This window comes from Crocodylus porosus, unplaced genomic scaffold (assembly GCF_001723895.1).
Source record: "Crocodylus porosus isolate Cpor-Errol unplaced genomic scaffold, CroPor_comp1, whole genome shotgun sequence".
NCBI lineage: Eukaryota > Metazoa > Chordata > Crocodylia > Crocodylidae > Crocodylus > Crocodylus porosus.
Genome location: NW_017728931.1, coordinates 87,652,490 through 87,672,123, shown reverse-complemented (window position 1 = coordinate 87,672,123; position 19,634 = coordinate 87,652,490). Strand labels below are relative to the sequence as shown.

Sequence of the window (19,634 nt, the reverse complement as noted above, 5' to 3'; positions counted from 1 at the left end):
GGACTCGATGATCTCCCGAGGTCCCTTCCAGCCCTAATGTCTATGAAATCTATGAAATAGGAAGGGGGTAAAGCACTGAAACAGGCTACTCAGATGTTGTGGAATCTACATCCTTGGAGGTTTCTAAGACCCATCTAGACAAAGCCTTGCCTGGGATGATCTAGTTGTGGATAGTCCTTCTTTTAGGGTGTTGGACTAGATGAGTTCCTGAGGTCCCTTTGAACACTATTTTATATGACTCTAACTGCTTGCCTCTCACTAAAGAGAGAGAGATTTCAGGCATGTGCTGTCTCTATTACACTAAGTGTGTGAAGATGCCATGGATGTTTGACCTTCTTCAGTATTTAAGCCCCCTATTCACAATGAATGATGGCATCTCTGAATCCCATCTGTAAGCAGAGTTGTAAAGATTATATGAGCTAGTACTACTCTGTAGCCAAGAGAACATATACATCTCTTCCATACATAAAAAGACATACCATGTCCTCTATTTACATGCATAGTTTTAGAAATGAAAAAGGCTATACACTTACCTGGAGCATTCATTTATCCAAACTCAATGTAAACTGTTTTTAATAATAAATGGTCAGTCAGTGCTGTGATATTAGCAGTCCTGAAACTGACTTCTTTCATTTTTAAGGCTTCCAATAGCACCTCTGGATAGTGATTATTAGAAATTTTGAAAGTGAGAAGGAACTACTCAGTCTAGGGACACAGCACTGACTGTGGTGTAAGCAGTGCTTATTAGGGACACAGAACGCTTGGTGCTATGCTATTAGCAGTCACATAACTGCCTAGCTCTCTTGCTTTTAAGTTGGGGCTGCTATTAGAGGTCTTGAAAGTCAGGGGACGTGACCCTTAGAAATGCGATTACCTCCTGTCATTTTCAAAGCGTCTCATGGAAGCCCATTGACAAAGGCTTATTTTTCATTGTTTCTGGTGCAAGTAAATCATCAACTATTAAATTACAGAATAGACAGAAGGGATGAAAAATGCCATGCACTTAACCAATATGCAAGTAACCATATTTATGAGAATATACCATTCCAATCCACATTTGTTTGTTGTGCGTTATGAAATTATGCATTTATCTACTGTATGTATATATTATGCATCAGAGTACCCGTATATGCAATTTTCTTCCTCTGCTATATGTTTTAGTTTAACATATGTTTATTAGACTATGTGAGTAACCACCATTATTTCTTACCTGATCTATTTTTCTCAGTTCATTTTTTGCTTCAAAGTTATTTGGATCCAATTCTAAAACCTTCTGATAATCTAAAACCAGAAGATAGGGAGACATCAAAATTCCATATTTTTATATGCCATATCAGGTGACAAGTTTTAAGCTAATGTGCCTTTAACTGGGAAGTTGAAGTGGAGATGGCAGATCCAAATAAGTTCAATAGTTCCAAGTACTTCATATTTTAAATAGCTTAGAATAGTAAGCTCAATATAGTGCACTAAAGGTTCGATTCTGGTTTCCCAGATCACAGTCATCTGACAGACGGTATTATTTTACATGCTGATAGAAGAACGATCTGGATGTCATTTTCACCATTTCTTGAAACTGGAAGTGAAAAATTCAGCAAGTATAAAAATTGGGAAGTATAAAAATAAATCCTCAAAAAAGTAAGCTTTAATCAGTAAGCGCATAAATCACTCACTTGCACTTTAAGGAATGTATCCCAAAAAAACTCACTAACCTTCTTTGGCACCCTGAAGATTTTTCAAAGCAAAGCGAGCAGCTCCTCTTCTGGCATATGCCTTTGTATAATTCTTATCTAGTGCAAGTGCTAAATTGCAGTCAGATTCAGCAACAGAATACCTGTGTCAATAATGTAAATCAATTACTTTAACTATATTTAAATTAAAAATAAATATGGCTCTCCATTAAATTAACAGATTTAATCAAATCATGAAGCACATTAAACTGTTCATTAGAGATGCACTGATATATCGGTCACATATTGGATCAGCACCAATGAAAGGAAAATTAACATTATAACATTTTTTGGCTGATGCAGCCAATTACCGTATTTTCATGCATATAGCCCGCACCAATGTATAACCCATGGAAAACTGTATTTTCGTAAAATAGTCCGTGTATAGACTGCACCCATGTATTCCATGCACTTGATAGCATGGGCTCTGCTGGCCACAGCCGCCGGAGCTAATTGGTGCTAATTGCTGCAGGGGAGGGGAGGGATAAGGAGCTGTGAGCCCTGCTCCTAGCCATGCTAAAGCTTGGGCTCTGCTGGGCACGGCTGCCGGACCTGGAGCCAGTTAAAAGTGGTGCGGGGGGGACAGGAGGGATGAAGAGCTGCGAGCAAGGAGGGGGAGGGAGGAGGTAGCCCCGCTCACTGCCACTATGCTCAATCCCGCCAGGGACGGGCTATGCTCTTCTAAAGACTCTGCATAGCCCACACCCTTGGATAGCCTGCACCCATCTGTCAAGTTTGTAAAAATGTGTATAGCCCGTGGACTATATGTGCGAAAATACGGTAATGGCACTGATAAATGCTGTGTGCATGCTCAAAGCTGCACGCATGCATGTGGGCAGGAATGCAGCCTGCCAGCTTGGAAAACCGCGTCCTACCGCTAAGTCTATGAGGGGAATCAAGGCCCTTATGGTGAGGGAGAGAACAGGGCAGGGGCTGCCCAGCCAAGGCCGTGAATGGGACCCCAGGGCAGGGTACAGGACAGAGCTGTGGGTGGTTCATCAGGGGTGGGGCAGCTCCCCAGTGCTGCACAAACCTATAAGGGAGGCATGGGGGGAATGTGCCCCCCTCCCCTGGATATGTGTGGGGCAGAGGCAGTGCCAGCCTCTTCCCAGCAGAAGGATAGGCCAGGGGAGGCAGAGGTAGGGCAGGCTCAGTTAAGCGGGGGCAGGTGGTGGTGGCACTGGAAGAGGTGGCTGTGGGAGGCCTAGGGGGAATTCTGGGGTTGATATAGGACCCCCCCCATGCCAATCCTGCTTGGGGCACTCCATTCTTCTGCCTTTCCCCCAGGAGTCTTATTTCAGCCATGTGCCCCCTGCCAGACCCACAACGGGAGACTCCTGAGGTAAAAGCAGCAAAGCAGAGTGCGTGCCCCCAACAGGTGGCACTGTGGGGGAGTGTTGGGAGGCTATAGCTATTCTAAAATTCTCCGCAGGGCCCCCACCATACAGCCATGCCTCCCAGGGCCAGCCACCCACCCCACGCAGCTGAGCCTGCCATACCCCTGCCCACCCTGAGCCCAGCCCCCATACCAGGAAGAGGCTGACACTGCCCCTGGCCCCGAGCTTGCAACAAACAACCCACCTCTGACCTGCACACAAATGCAGGGGGCATGTACCCCCCCCCATACCTCCTCCAGAAGTGTGTGCAGTATTTCCACCCCGCTCCCTGGATGAGCTGCCCACAACTCCATCCCACACCCTGCCCAGGGTCCCATTCACCCCCCTGACTGGGCAGCACCTGTCTCTGCCCCTGTCTCTCTCCTTCCTTCACTGTGGACCTCAAGCTGCCCCAACCCTTCCCTCCCCCTCACCCCGACTTACCAGCAGGACGTGACTCTCGGCTGCCCAGCTGCATTCCTGTATATTGGCTATCGGATCGGTATCGGCCAATATGACTGGTTAATAAATTGGCTATTGGTATCGACCAAGAAAATCTTTACTGGTATACCCCTACTGTTTATTTACGAGGAACCAGTGTCATTAACTCAAGTTGCAAAGCAGGCTGATGTTGTAAAATAAACAGACCCATGGGTCTTCCAACGAATAATCCCATAACTAAAATCTGAAGGAAAATTTTATTAAAAAAATTAAAAAGATACATTCACAACATAGATCTTACTTTTTCATTCTAAAGAAAGATGATGCTCTGTTTGTGGGCAAGACTGGATTGTACGGATCAGCATGCATCCCTCGTGTGTAACATTCGATTGCTTCATCATAGTTTCCTTGTTTGAAATACTTATTGCCCTGTAAAAATATGCTTTTTGTCAATTTAGTATACTGTAATGTGACAAATACTTTCACCTCTTTACAGCATTTTTACTAATTAATTTTTGTCAAATATTTCACTGACTATATCCAAATGCTGTCTCATCCCAACATTAGTCAGTTACTAATCCCTTAATGTGTTCTAATTCTTCTCATGTTCTAAAATGGCTGTGACTATCCAAACAGTCTCACCCCTTTGGAGCACCCAGCTGCTTGCACTCAGTCATACAGATTCCTGAACCCTGTGCATCATGGGAGAGGCAGACATAGCAGGCTAGTCCCATTGTAATTTGCACCCTTTCTAGTATCCTTAGTCATTCTACTCACACTAAACAGTAGATAAAAAGACTGAACTTCTTTTGCCACTGCTAGATTTTGCTTCAAGTCCAGGGTGAAGAATATTGACAAGGCAGAAAAGAAAGGTGATGTTTTCAAGACGAATACAGGGAGGTCCAGTCTTAACAACTTAGCACCTCTAACAAAAAGATGACTTAAAATGTTGTGTGGAAAACAAGAGCGAAAATTCTGATCTAAAATATTATAAAGCATCACTGGCCTTGAGAGAGTTTAGAACAAATCCCATCATATGTTGTAGCTCAGACTTCAGCAGGACAAAAAGACCAGTTACTTACCCTGAATCATAGGTGCCAACTTTTATTTTTGCAGGGGGGCGGAGTCTGATGGCCCTCCTTCCCCACCCTGGCAGCAAAGCCAGACCAGAGCTCAGCTGACCGGAGCCTGTGGTAGGGGTTGATACAGGCTTCCCCTGCAGCCTCAGGGCCCCCCATCCTGTTTCCTTCCCCCTGGAAGCCTTGCACAGGGGTGTTGTGCCCCCCTACTGCTGCCAGGTGGGCAAGGGGCACCTCACCATGGCAACATAGCCCATGTGGGGCTCCTAGGGGGGAGGGAAGCAAGGCATATAGCTCTGAGGTCACAGCAGGCAGCCTGCACAAATCTGGGGCACAAGCCCTCCCATGCCCCTTTTCCTGGGAATGCATGCAGCAGTGGCAGGGAGCCACCCCCCCAAATGAGCCACCTGCTGTTCTGTCTTGCTCCCTGCCCTCGCCCCAGGCTCTGTGAACTGGCCTGGCTATGCAGTGCCTCAGGTCCAGCCCCTACACCCCACTCCCTTCCTCCCTCACTGGGGGGGGGGGGGCAGCTGGGGGAACTGCTCTCCACCATTACCTGGGGCTGTATTACTAGCCATGTACATGTGCACATGCACATGGTGCTCCCTGCATTCTGCTCTCTGAAGCCCATTGCAGGCTGGAACTTTGCCAGCCTCCAAGGAGAAACCCACCATTTCCTGCCTTTTTTCCACAGTGAATGGTAAACCCAGATCCCAGCACAAAATGGGGAATTTGGAACAAAGGCTGTCCTGGAGTCATGCAGCCTGGGACCAGGATCTGATGTTCCCATTATGGGATTGTTCTGCCCAGTAGGGACAGGTGGTTATCCTTCCCAAGGGGAGCCAGGGTCCTTGGGCCTCCACATACTCAGAGCTTATGCCCCAAAGTAACTGTGGTTCTTCAAGAGGTGCTGTCTACAAGAGTTCTACCTGATACACATGCCCTCCATGAACACAAGATGTGACACTTTTTGGTGTCTAATATACTCTCAAATCTCATCTCTTCACCTAAGCACATTAAAGGCAAATGGGCACAACCATTTTTCATCTCCTTCACATATAGAGAATTCAGATGGTACAGGATTTTAGTGATAGTAGGTGGCAAAACTATCTATGTTATTGACATATAGTTTATTTCTGGTGAGCAAGCAGTAACCTCACAGTCAGGAACAGGTGCTGGAAATTCTAACCAAGGATGGCAGGAGAGATCTGCCAAAGCAGGAATTCAGTCTTAAGCCCTCAGTTAGAAACAATGATAGCTGAGTGTAGACTTCTGCCATCTTCTAAATATCTTCAATGGGGTGTCTTTCAAAGCTTCTGTGAGTTTTCCAATAGGATAACCTACTGGTGCAACCTAAGAATTTGTTTCACCTCATAATGTGATTTACTTAAACTCCATTTAGATAGTTTTTGGATGGTTATTGCTCAACTGTTAACTTATTTGAAAGATGCTATAAACAGTCTAGGCAAGGTCCTAACGGGACTCCCTCCATCAAAGCCATATAAGAAGGCAGTTGTGTTAGTATATAAAGGGTATGCAGTTTGTCCTCCTTTTGATTTGATTGCAGCTTGGAAGAAAGCTGATTAGTTTTATTTAGGGGGAAGCAAAAGACACTTAAGTAAGAACATTACAGAGTAGGTCACCTACAAGAACCTGAAATGCCACTACTCTTGAGTTAAGGATATTAAAAAATATGTCTTCATGAAAAGGTGGTATAGAGAGCTAGATTCCCAAAGAGGTATCAGTCTCATGAATCCTATGAATGCTACAAAGATGTTACAAGAAATGGGTTCCTAGACTTTCAAAAATGCATGAATGAAGTCTTTAAGGAGCATCTAGCAACTATAGAGTGGGAAAATGTCATGATCCTGAATAGGAAAATGAAAATTTGTTTAGTGATAGTCCAAAAACAGGCTTCCATCGAAGACGGCAGATGAACACCTTCCAAATAAAAAGTTTCAGTTGTGCTGTACAGGAATTGTCACATCAGATGAGCTGGTCCTGCCACAGGATTCTCTTATTTCCTGTGTGTACAGTGAACTGATATGGAACAGTAGCTATCTTACACGTTGACAAGTATGAATAAGCCCAGTAAAGGAAGTATAAAAACTAAGGTCATCATCCTGAATTTTAAATGACAAATGAATTTGTTGAGATGGTACCTGATTTGAACTGACCTGAACTGACTCTTTTTTTTTCCCTTGTTGAGATTAGAAAGACAGGGAAACAAACAGGGGAAAAAAAAGCTTTTCCTCTGTATTTCAAGGGCCCTTTCATGCTCTGAGATCCAGTAGGGAGTCTGATTTTTGTTTTAATGGTATGTCATGAAAGAAGATCCTGAAGAAAGTGGAAAAAATAACCAAGAGACCAAAAATGACTGAAATAAATAATAAGAGTACACCTTCTTTGTAATTTTTTAAGAACAAGTAGTCTTATATCATTGACTGAAAATAGGGACTGGATCGGCGTAAAGTCAATCAAATCCCTTAGAACAAATCCCAAATTAGGGGGTGCGAATGGTATGTGGGTCTGTTTTGTGGGGAAGAGACTAAGAACTGCTGTGGTCAGGAACCTGATCACTTTTTAACTTGATAGAAGTAGGTGCCATAACTGCTGGGATTTGTCACAGGTCTGTCATAGATCTAACAAGATTTAATTAACTGGCATGTTAGTTCTAGCAGGTGTGAAGGCATGTAGGATCTCTAGTAATTTGTGCAACTTTTCTTAGGGTTATGACAGTAAAGGCAGTGAATTATTTCCCACTTTAAAAATTCTCTATTCCAGTATACAAATCATTAACAAACATATTGAACAGCACTAGACTGAGGACAAACCACTGTGGAACTCAACTTGAAACCTCCTGCTATTACAGCCTAGATCCATTTGTATCCAACATAGATCCATTTGCAATTACTCTTTTCTTATGGCTATTGAGCTGGTTTTATGTCCATCTTGTAGTTGTTTAGCCCATGTTTCTCAAATCTGTTCACCAGAAAGTCAAGTGTGACTTGTGTCAAAAGTTCTTATGTGCTCTTGAAGAAAGTGCCCAGGAACTCAAATCAATGCCACAGCTCATTAGATATTGGATTTACCCAAAGAACCTTGACAGTTCATTAAGGCATTTGAAAGAGACCATGAAAATGTAGCAAGATTTTTAACCTCATGTTATGAAGATGCCTGAATGCTCTTAAAGGAAGGAGCAAAAAATAAAAGATTTTTGGAAAAGGAAGGGCTCTCTTCCCCCTGAACGCATAAAAAATTCTGAGAGTTATTCAGAGTTATAGCAACCTCACAATCTTTAATTCCAGGGATTTAGTTTTAGCCATAAAAGCTAGACTACAGAAGGCTGGGCATAACGCCTAATTCTTTAGCAAAAAGGTGTAATAAAGCAACTCCCAACAAACCACACACCACCGTTCTGAGCATTAAAGAAGGAACTGAAAGATTGCTGGACCAATGCCACACTTCATAATCTTGGGCATAGAGAAAGAGGCACAAGAATGTCTAAAGTTAGGGACAGCTCTAATAGCCCCCCCCCACCCCCACACACAATCTTAGGCATGAACTCATCAAAAGTTAAGTCATGCAGACAATCACTCAAAGATACTGTTCAAGTATTATTGCATTAAAGAAATCATTTAGTGCTGTAATAACCTTTTCTTTCTCAGCAACAGCTTTCTCTTGATCTATACGAATTCCATCCTCTTCAGAATCAGAGTCTGGAGATACAGAATCATGGGTGCTATCTTCTTTATCCAGTTCTTCAAGTATTCTATCCTGAAATGACAGAAAATTAAGTCAGCTATTAAGCTGCATTCATTATAATCTTTAACTCTACACAAATGCAAATAAATGACTAGGCAGAGGATCAAGATGATCTAGAGAAGGAGTACATTCTCATTAATTATTTACCACATCAAGCTTTCCCCATGCTTCATAGTCATAAGACTTTATCTTGTTTTTTTGGTTTTCTTCAGTCGTTTTCTTAGAAGGAACTTTAGTTTTGCTTTTTTTCTTTTTCCTATATGCCTCATTTCGAATTGGTGGTAAATTCTAGATAGAAAAAAAATATTACTTCAATTTAGTTTTCAGTTTTTATTAACAGCAATATTGAGGGTATACATCCCCAGAAACCCCAAACCAATATATGACTCAGGAGGTGAAGACAAACAGTTTAGGAACCTAATGCAGAATGCATTCAAAAGCTTGTCTAACTCTATCCCAATGACAGTTGGTCCAATAATAGATATAACCCTTGCCCCTCTTTAGAAACTTCAAAATTTTTCAGAAAATGAAATTATATGTACAAGTCATTTCAGCATCACAATTCTGAGGTAATTTATATTCAAGTTCACTTTTGGCTTCTGATTCTTAAACTCTTTAAAGGAAACTGTATTTATTCCTTGGTAACATACAAAACACAGCTTGAGTGAAATAATGTTCATGTTGGTGCTGCTCTACAAGCTGATAAAAAGATCGGTAAATAATTGATAATGTGCATGTGTGACACTAAAAAGTGGGTTGATTCTGTATTTCTTTCTTTTCTTACTCTGAAATAGTTAACATGAAAAAACCCATTGGCATATTTCATGGCAGCCATTTGCATATTCCTCACCAATACCAGTTATCTATTTGTGCACAGGCAGTGAAATTCTGGAGCCACCAAAGTCAATAGGCATTTTGCCATTTATTTCAATAGGAATCTACATCAAGTTATTTCTATTAAAATAAGCCATCTACTTCCAAAACTTTTTCTGCAGTTTGTGAACTCCTTCAGAAGCAACGGATTTCCTTTGAATCCTATTTGCCTTCGTCATGCATGTAGGCCCACTGGAGTCAAAAGGATTAACAAGTTAATGTAAACACCCAGGATTTGGGCCATCAAAACTAAATACCTTAAATAATGGATTGCTTGCTCTGCCATGTAAATTGTGGGGAAAAAAGACATAGAAAAAACCTGGCTGTTCGCAGGTAAGCACACATGCGCGCACACACCCAAAACAAAAAGCCTTCAAAAACAAAAACTCAAACACCAAGCAAGCAATTATTAAGCACCTTTCTTTGGACAGTGCACCATGTAAATCTAATACATACCACTTTTATGAACAGGCATATTCATTTACAGATTGGACTCTTGAATTTACCTCCTCTGGGGCACCACTCTGTTTTCTTAGTTCAGAATCCACCTGCTTAATATCTTTTTCCCAGGTCTCCAATTCCTTCATAAAATCATGAAGCTCTTCAGCATTTTGTTTCATTTGTAGCTGTAACTCTAGTGCTTTATTTGGTGAAGTCATTATTATCTTCTGAATTTGGGGGAATAAAAACAAGTCTGATGAGAATTACAGCATTTATTGGAGGCTAGCTTCATTAATATAAAGAGTCATGGTTGAACTGAATTACTTGGCAGGTACCATTCAGTTTTCCCACCATTATGAGAAAAAGCCCATTAAGTATGAAAAGGAGGAGAAACAAACAAGTTAAAATGACTGTTAAAAAAAAGAAAATAAATAATAACGGTTCAACTCTGAATGAAAATATTTCAGAAGAATTAAATGGGAGCAGGGGCAGGGAGGAGATGTGCCCCCTTACCTGACCCGAGGTGGAGGCACCAGCAGCGGAGCCAGCAGCGGGGCAGCATCAGCTGATCCCCCTAAGGTAAGTGGGCAAAGGGATGGGACACAGCTGAGCCAGATCCAGAGGGGAAGCCCCCTGGGTCCCTCTTCGCTGAGCTGGTAGGGAGCCACGCCACATGAACAGAGTGCGCAAACAAGAGGTGGGCTAGGGGGGACTGTCCCACACAAGCTAGGGTGCACCCTCTGGGGTTAACCTTCAGGGAGCAGGCTCAGGAGGCACCAGATCTCCTCAGCGGGGGAGCACAGGGGGCGGGACTGCCAGCAGGCACTTCTGGGAAGACCGGAGTGCCCGACTGGCTGTTGGGGCAGTGGTGGGAAATTCAAACTGCAGCCTTTAAAGGCCACGGTTTGATATAGCCCTCGGCACTCGGGAGCCAGGAGCAGGGAGGAGAGGAGGGATCCAGGCAAACGCATGTCCTGCATGCATATGTGCCCCCTTACTTAACCCGAGGTGGAGGCGGATGCAGCAGCAGCGGAGCCAGCAGTGGGGGCAGCATCAGGTAAGTGGGCAGAGGGACCGGACACAGCTGAGCCAGATCCAGAAGGGGAGCCCCTCGGATCCCTTAGCTGAGCCGGTAGGAAGCCGCGCTCCTGAGCCGCACTGTGCAAAAAGAGTGCGTAGGCATTCGCACTGGCAGGTAAGCAGGAAGGGCCAGGAGGGAGACTCCTGCTAGGGCAGGGCAAAGGCACTTCACTAAGCTATAAACAAGCAGCAACTCCTATGACGGTGTTGACACGGAGTGCTGCCAGGGCCCCTGCCCTGGGGGCGCAGGCTACCCGGGGCTTCTCTGAGGCCTCCACTCAGACAGAGCCCATGGGGGGGCTGGCATCCCCCCACTCCCTGGCCTGCGGGAGTTGCCCTGCAAGGCCTGGGGAGGCAGGGATTGGGGACCCCCACACCTGTCCTGCAGACACCCGCGTTAGGGCCCTGGAGGTGCAAATGAGGGAGCTCCAGGAGGAGGTTAGCAGGCTGAGGGGAGGTGGAAGAAGAAATTGATGGCTTTTTCCTTTCTCTGCAGGGCCACACACCCAAGGAAGAAGCACCTCGGGAAGTGCCCTCCACTGCAGAGTGCCAGACGGTCACCTCCAGAACCAGGGCTGCTCGCAACACAACAGTACCACTTCCTTCAGTCCGGCTGGAAAACAGGTACAATGCCCTGGCAACTCTGGAGGAGAAGGAAGGAGAAGAGGCAACTCCATGCTCCGAGCAGGCCGAAGGAGCTAAGCAGTCCCGAAGGAAAAAGCATTGAGTGACTCCATCCTGAGAGGTACAGAGGGCCCCATCTGTCGCCAGGACCCCTCGACAAGTGAGGTCTACTGCCTACCCAGAGCAAAGATTCAGGACGTGAAGGGGATGATCCAGGCCATGATTCAGCCCACTGATTACTACCCCATGGTCCTAATCCATGTGGGAACTAAACATGCGGCCAGAAGCCCCGAACACCTGATGGTGGACTACCACGCTTTGGGGGGCGTGCTGAAGGAGGTAGGTGCACAGGTGGTTTTCTCTTCTGTCCTACCAGTGAGCGGACGTGGAAGACGGTATGAGACATGCATCGCAGAGACCAACTGTTGGCTTCGGGAATGGTGTCTTGAGGTGGGCTTTGGCTTCCTTGACAACGACCCGCACACCACGACAAGAGAAATGCTCGGATGGGATGGATTCCACCTCTCCCCTAAAGGTAAGCGAGTGTTCTCTTCGAGGTTGGCGGATCTCCTCTGGCGGGCTTTAAACTAGGCTCGCTGGGGGAAGGGGAAGAGGAGGGCGGAGGAAGCCTTGGACTGCCAAATCAAGCAACATCCACAAGTACAGCCCAGCCTAGACCAATGAGCGGAACATATACGCAGGTAAACAACAGGGGCCAGGGTAATGCTGAAAGTAGGGAGCCAGTGCACACATCCACAGGAAGCCTCAAATGCCTTTACACAAATGCTTGTAGTATGGGAAACAATCAAGAGGAACTTACCCTCCTGCTAGCTGACACCAACCCAGACAGTGGGGCTCAACGAAACGTGGTGGGACCCAACACATGACTGGGCGGTGAATATCAAAGGCTATAGGCTGTACAGGAGGGACAGGACAGGGAGGAAAGGTGGGGGCGTGGCGCTCTACATTAAGGAGGAATACACATCCTCATCAGGTGGCACAAAGTCAGAAGAGGGGCACTCTGAAGTGCTCTGGGTTAGAATACAAGGCAGTCAAGGGGAAAGAGACTTAACGGTGGGGGTCTACTACAGACCACCCAACCAAGGGGAAGCGCTAGACCAGGAATTCTTAAGTCAGCTCATGGAGGTAGTTAGGTCAAAGGACGTGGTCATCATGGGTGACCTGAACTTTCCAGACATCTGATGAGAAGAGCAGTCAGACTGCTCACATAGGTTCCTAGCCCAAATGGAGGACCTCCATCTAATCCAGGAGGTGCACAGCCCCACCAAGGGAAACGCCTTGGATCTGGTGCTGGCCATCGGCAATGACCTGGTGCGGGTGCTCGACCATCTGGGCGACAGTGATCATTACCTGCTGGAATTCACCATCCAGCGCAGGTGGCAAAGGCCTACAGCAAGGCAGCAGCAGCGCTAGATTTCAGGACGGCGGACTTTACTGATCTAAGAACAATAGTCGGGGAAGCACTGAGGTCCCAGAGGAGAGGGGAGCCACGTGTCCAAGAAGAGTGGTCGGTCCTTAAGGAGACGATCCTCCAAACCCAAAAGGAAGTAATCCCAACACTGATCAAAGGGGGAAGGAGGGTGCAAAAGCCCCCATGGCTCACCAAAAGCATCCGGGAATGTCTCTTAGCTAAAAGGGAGGCACACACCCAATGGAAGGGAGGGGCCATCACCAGGGAGGACTATATTGCACTTGCTCAGGGATGCAGGGGGGCAGTCAGGAAGGCCAAGATGGAGATGGAACTAGGGCTAGCTTCCCGGATCAAGGACAACAGGAAGTCCTTTTTTTAAATACATAGGGGGCAAAAAGAAGGTTCTGGGTAACGGGGGGCCCCTGCAAGACCTGCTAGGAAATTTGGCGGTCACACCAGACAACAAAGCTAACCTATTTAACAACTTCTTTGCCTCCATCTTCCTGAGCAGGGACTGGAACAGCCACACCCACCCCCCGGGTCCCCTTTACACCCCAGGGGAGGCGAACCTAGGCCAAGGGTTAGTGAGGAACTAGTTAGGGAACTTCTGGAAGGACTTGATGTATTCAAATCAGCTGGTCTGGATGATCTCCACCCCAGAGTACTGAGGGAATTAGCCGAGGTCACTGTGGGACCCCTGGCAGAGCTTTACGAGCGCTTGTGGTGCTCTGGTGTGGTGCCAGAGGACTGGAAGAGGGCCAATGTGGTTCCCATCTTCAAAAAGGGGAGGAAGAAGGACCCGGGAGACTACAGGACAGTTAGTTTTACCTCAATACTGGGTGAACTTTTTGAGAGAATTATTCTGGCACATGTCCACGAGGGGCCAGCAGGGGAGATTATGCTTAGGGGCAACCAACACGGGTTCATTAGAGGCAGTTCCTGTCAGACCAACCTGGTGGTCTTCTACGACCAGATCACCAAATGTTTAGATGCAGGGGTAGCAGTGGACATAGTCTTCCTGGACTTTCAAAAGGCCTTTGACGTTGTCTCTCACCCTGTTCTCATTAAAAAACTGGGGGACTGTGGTGTCGACACCTACACAGTCAAATGGGTCGCCAACTGGCTGGAGAACTGCATCCAGAGAGTGGTGGTGGATGGGTCATTTTCAACCTGGAGGGATGTAGGCAGTGGGGTTCTGCAGGGCTCAGTCCTTGGGCCCGCAACGTTCAACATCATCAGTGACTTGGAGAAGGAGGTAAAAAGCACCCTGTTCAAATTTGCTGATGACACTAAGATGTGGGGGTATGTGGGCACACTAGAAGGAAGAAATAGGCTACAATCAGACCTAGACAGGTCACAGGGGTGGGCAGATGAGAATAGGATGGGATTCAACACTGACAAGTGCAAGGTGATGCACGTAGGGAGGAAGAACCAGCACCATACCTACAAGCTGGGGAACTCCCTTCTCATCAGTACAGAGGCAGAAAAGGATCTTGGAGTCATCACCGATGCCCAGATGAACATGGGCCGGCAGTGGGGGGATACAGTCAGGAAGGCCAACTGCACCTTGCCATGCATCCACAGATGCATCTCAAGCAGGTCCAAGGAGGTGATACTCCCCCTCTATGAGGCACTGGTCAGGCCACAGCTGGAGTATTGCGTCCAGTTCTGGGCGCCGTGCTTCAGAAGGGATGTGGACAGCATGGAGAGGGTCCAGAGGAGGGCCACTTGCATGATCAGGGGGCAGCAGGGCAGGCCCTACGAGAAGAGGCTATGGGACCTGAACCTATTCAGCCTCCACAAGAGAAGGCTGAGGGGGAATCTAGTGGCCTGTTACAAACTAGTCAGGGGGGGGCCAGCAGGCACTGAGGGAGTCTCTGTTCTCCCATGCACTACCAGGAGTGACCAGGAATAATGGTCACAAGCTGGCAGAGGGTAGATTTAGGCTAGATATCAGGAGGCGCTACTTCACGGACAGGGTGGCTAGGATCTGGAACCAACTTCCAAGAGAAGTGGTGCTGGCTCCTACCCTGGGGGTTTTTAAGAGGAGGCTGGATGACCACCTTGTTGGGGTCGTTTGACCCCAGTACTCTTTCCTGCCATGGCAGGGGGTCGGACTTGATGACCTGCTCAGGTCCCTTCCAAGCCTACTAACTATGAAACTACTATGAAACAAGTCACATTTGCATGATTTTGGAATCAGGAGCCTTTCCTAAAATAAGTCAGGGAAGAAGCATCCAGAAGTTGGCAAATAGGCAAATACTAAAGCCAGATTAAAGAAAACTTTTCTTCAGGGATTTTTTTCAGAATGTTTTAGCTATACAAGCCTGTGATTTAAACCAAAAGGGGCCATCTTTAAGATATTAACATTTAACATAAAGTTCAGCTACAGAACTCACCCTCTCATGTTTTCCTGGAGAAGCAGAAAATTAAGTGAAATCAGCAGGGAGGACCCTTCTTTATCTTCAACTTTAATAGTCTGGGTAAAGTTTAAATTACCATCAATACTTTATTTACACTTAAAATAAGACATCGGATTTAAAAAAAAACCAAAGTCATGCTTAGTTAGCTTACAGGATGTTTTGTACCTGATCTTAAAAAAATTCCAGTTCCTTAGCTGTACTCTTTAAAATGTTCTCATTCTGTATCTTTCTATGCACCCTCCTCTCATCAAATGCCTTATAAAAATGTGAAATGCATGATCTAGTTACATCTCCATTATTCTTGCTAATTTATTATCCATATAAGTATCCTTTGCTAGTTTCTCTTTCATAGAAATATTGAAGCCTTTGGGTATTTCTTTAAATGAAAACCAAGAAAGAATCGAGAATATATATTCTGTCTTATTTAAAAAATACTGGAATCGTTAAATGGTATAGATTCATGGTCAAAAGACTATAGACATCTTAAAAACACAATCATAATGCAAGTATTAAAAATGAAGAACAGAGCGAGCACTAGAGTTGCTTTTGAAAAAGGACTACACCAAAGCATTTCTAGAACCAGTTATAAATTTTGCCATAAACAAGAGACAGTCATATTTAAATTATGCATAAAGAGCATTTCAGAAGAGGTATATTTATACAGAAAGTATATCATCCAGCAAGGCAAAGATGTAACAGGAATAAAGAAATTTCTAGACCAAATCAAATCAACAAGCCAGCTATTCTGGCATCTGGTCTGCGATAGTCCTTCTAGCTCTAGCTAAGCTAGATGGACATCTATCTGACCAGGAAGGAGGCCAAGGGAAACAGATAGGAAAATGATCAGTAGATTCTACTGAAGAAGCATTTTTCCAACCTTTATCTACAAGTAGCTGGTGTACAGCACAAAACATGCTGTTTTGTCTGTTACTACACCTAGTTGCTTACTCTGTCCCATAACCATAGATATTCTTACAAACATAGAATTTGTTTTCTGTATAAACATCCAAGGCCAAGAATTCAGAAGCACTAAAAAATATTGTATGTATGTACATGCATACAAATAAAGAAAAAAGAATACACATACAAAGACTGCATATATACTTATTAGACGTGGTAATCCCTCACAGTCGAGGATAATCACTCTTATGGGTCAAGTAAAGGGTTATAGATGAATTTGTTGATGGCCAATTCTAGAGCCACAGGCTCTCTGGCAAATGCCACAGTGTGGTGGTTAAACTGGTCTTGTTTCCTTTCCTCCCATTTCTTTCATTATTCTGCCTCCAGGACAAGACTGTTTTCCTTAAAGTAAGATGTACCGTCTCTCGCTAGGCATTACCATGTAGCTTTGTCCCGGGTTCGTTTTTCTCAATTTGTGGTGTCAGTGCCACACTTCTTAGTGTTCGCCTTGAGAGTGTCCTTGATGCATTTCCTCTGGCCCCCAACATGTCTTTGTTCTTGGCTGAGAGCATAACAGTTGTTTCAGTAAACATGTACCAGACAAGCACACCCAATGCTCTGTCCACTGCAACTGATATTGAATAATCAACACTTCCATACTAGTCAGTCCCAGGCACTGGTATACTTGAGAGAAGCAGTTTGTAGGTCCTCCTCAGTATGTGCAACAACAGCACAATCATCAGCGTACTGAAGCTCCATAACTGAGGCCAAAGTAACTGTAGTTTTAGCACGAAGGTGGGAGAGAGTGAAAATATTCTCATCCGTCCTGTACTCTGCTGACGCCATGTGGCAGGTCATGAAGGAGCATCTTGATGACTGGAAGAAAGATAGAAAACAGAAACATTGCGATCATGCATCCCTGCCTAATGCCAGTTTGAATGGCAAAGGGCTCCACAACGGAGCCACTGTATAGGATAGAGGCTGCAGTCATCTGCTCATGAAGGAATCTTAGGATGGTGATAAATTTCCTGGGTAGCCAAAGTTTGAACAGATCTTCCATAGGGCCTCATAGTTAACAGAGTTGAAGGCTTTGGTTAAAACAATAAAGCCCATATACAGTGTTTACCCAACTGGATAGCCGCTTCCAGGAAAATCATTCAAATTATGGTCAAAATGCAAAAACGTCCTTTGCATCCTGGAATATATGTATCCAAACAATGACAGACCTGAACACAGAAGAGCTATTGTTGCCTGAGAACTCTTGGGATATAACATTGATATTGCTGCTCTTGGCGAAACCTGACATGCAGATGAAGACCATCTGAGGGAGGAGGAGGGTGGCTATACGTTCTTCTGGAAAGGGAAACCTGCAAGCAACAGCTGAATACATGGCGTTGGTTTCACCATTAAGAACCAGATTGTCAGAAGAACGACTGCATTCCCTGTTGACATTAATGAATCAGAGGCATTAATGAGGCCAACAAAGGCCATATACAGGGACTGATGTTGTTTCCAACACTTTTTTTTGGATCTGGTGAGCAACAGAGATCATGCCAGCTGCTTCATGGGATAGTCTGAAAGCATGCTGAGATTCTGGCAGGAGCTGCTTGGCAGGAGCTTCTTGGTGAGAGGCAGAAGATGGTTCAGGAAGTCATGATGTTAGCATTCTTGAAGTGCCCAGGGATTTCTATGTTGTTCCAAATTCATGGATAAATGTATCGAGTCTCAGTACCAGTCACCAGCCTTACAGATTTCAGCAGGTATGCCACCCCGGTCTAGTAGCCTTGTTGTCCTTGGTTTCCTCCATGGCATGCCAGACTACTTCTAGGCTAGGAGGGTGACGACGCATCCCATTTCAGGGTGAGGGGGATGGGGGACGGGGGAGGACTTGATGGTGGTATAGCCAGTTGACTCATGGTTTAAGAGTGTTTCACAGTGTTATTTCCATCTAGTCTGGATAGCTTGTTTTGTAGGAGTGGAGCCATTCTGTGACAGCATATATACACATACATATACATAGACATATGTACATATAGCATATATATATACACATTTATACATACATACATACATACATAGACTTTAGGAAGGCAAACTTCAACGAGCTAAGGAGGATAGTTGGGGATGCACTGAGGTCCCAGAGGGGAGGGGAGCCAGATGTCCAAGGAGAGTGGTTGCTCCTTAAGGAGGCGATCCTCCAAGCCCAAAGGAAGGTAATCCCAACGAGGATCAATGGAAGCAGGAGAGCACACAAGCACACAAGCCTCCATGGCTCACTAAAAGCATCCGGGAATGTCTCCTTCCTAAAAGGAGGCGTATACCCAATGGGTTGTCACCAGGGATGACTATTCTGCAGTCGCTTGGTGTTGTAGGGGGGCAGTTAGGAAGGCCAAGGCAAAGATGGAATTAGGACTAGCTTCTCAGATTAAGGACAATAAGAAGTCCTTTTTTAAATACATAGGGGACAAAAAGAAGGTTCCGGGCAATGTGGGGCCCTTGCAGGACGCGTTGGGAAATTTGGTCGTCACACCAGATGACAAAGCTAACATGTTTAACGATTTCTTTCCCTTTGTCTTCCTAAGTAGGGACCAGAACAGTCACCTCCCTGCTGGGCCCCCCTCGGGCCCCAGGGGAGGCACACCTGGAACTAGCGTGGAACTAGTTAGGGGGCTTCTGGAGGGACTGGACGTGTTCAAGTCAGCTGGCCCGGACAATCTCCACCCTAGAATCCTAAAGGAATTGGCCGAGGTCATTGCAGGACCCCTGACACAACTTTATGAGCACTCGTGGTGCTCTGGTGTAGTCTCAGAGGACTGGAAGAGGGCCAGTGTGGTTCCCATCTTCAAAAAAGGGAGGAAGGAGGACTCAGGAAACTATAGGCCAGTTAGTCTTACCTTGATCCTTGGCAAGCTGTTTGAGAAAATTATGCTGGCACACATCCAGGAGGGGCCAGCAAGGGACTGCATGCTTAGAGGCAACCAACACAGGTTCATCAGTGGCAGGTCCTGTCAGACCAACCTGGTGGCCTTCTAAGATCAGGTTACCAGATCATTAGATGCAGGGGTAGCAGTGGATATAGTCTTCCTGGATTTCCAGAAGGCATTCGACACTGTCTCTCACCCCGTTCTCATTAAGAAACTGGGGGACTGTGGTGTCGACGCCCACACATTCAACTGGGTCGCCAACTGGCTGGAGGGCCACACCCAGAGGGTGGTAGTGGATGGGTTCTTCTCAACCTGGAAGGACGTGGGCAGTGGGGTTCTGCAGGGCTCGCACTGTTCAACATCTTCATTAGTAATTTGGACGAGGGGGTAAAAAGCACCCTGTTCAAATTTGCTGATGACACTAAGATGTGGGGGGATGTGGGCACACTAGAAGAAAGCATCAGGCTTCAGTCAGACCTAGACAGGTTACAAGGGTGGGTGGATGTGAATAGGATGGGATTCAACACAGACAAGTGCAAGGTGATGCAC

The 19,634-nt window shown here is 45.7% G+C and overlaps 1 protein-coding gene across 3 annotated transcripts in view; it reads right to left on the bottom strand.

Annotated features, from left to right (window-relative positions):
- Positions 1-19,634, bottom strand: part of RPAP3 (RNA polymerase II associated protein 3) — a 47,056-nt gene that overhangs the window by 24,018 nt on the left and 3,404 nt on the right. For all 3 annotated transcript variants that reach the window (XM_019543327.1, XM_019543325.1, XM_019543326.1), the window contains exons 2-7: positions 9,768-9,929; positions 8,536-8,676; positions 8,278-8,400; positions 3,846-3,973; positions 1,710-1,831; positions 1,211-1,281 (exon numbers count right to left, since the gene is read on the bottom strand). In XM_019543327.1, the coding sequence (XP_019398872.1) occupies positions 1,211-1,281; positions 1,710-1,831; positions 3,846-3,973; positions 8,278-8,400; positions 8,536-8,676; positions 9,768-9,920 (738 nt within the window). In that variant the 5' untranslated portion in view covers positions 9,921-9,929. The remainder of the gene's footprint in view (positions 1-1,210; positions 1,282-1,709; positions 1,832-3,845; positions 3,974-8,277; positions 8,401-8,535; positions 8,677-9,767; positions 9,930-19,634) is intronic.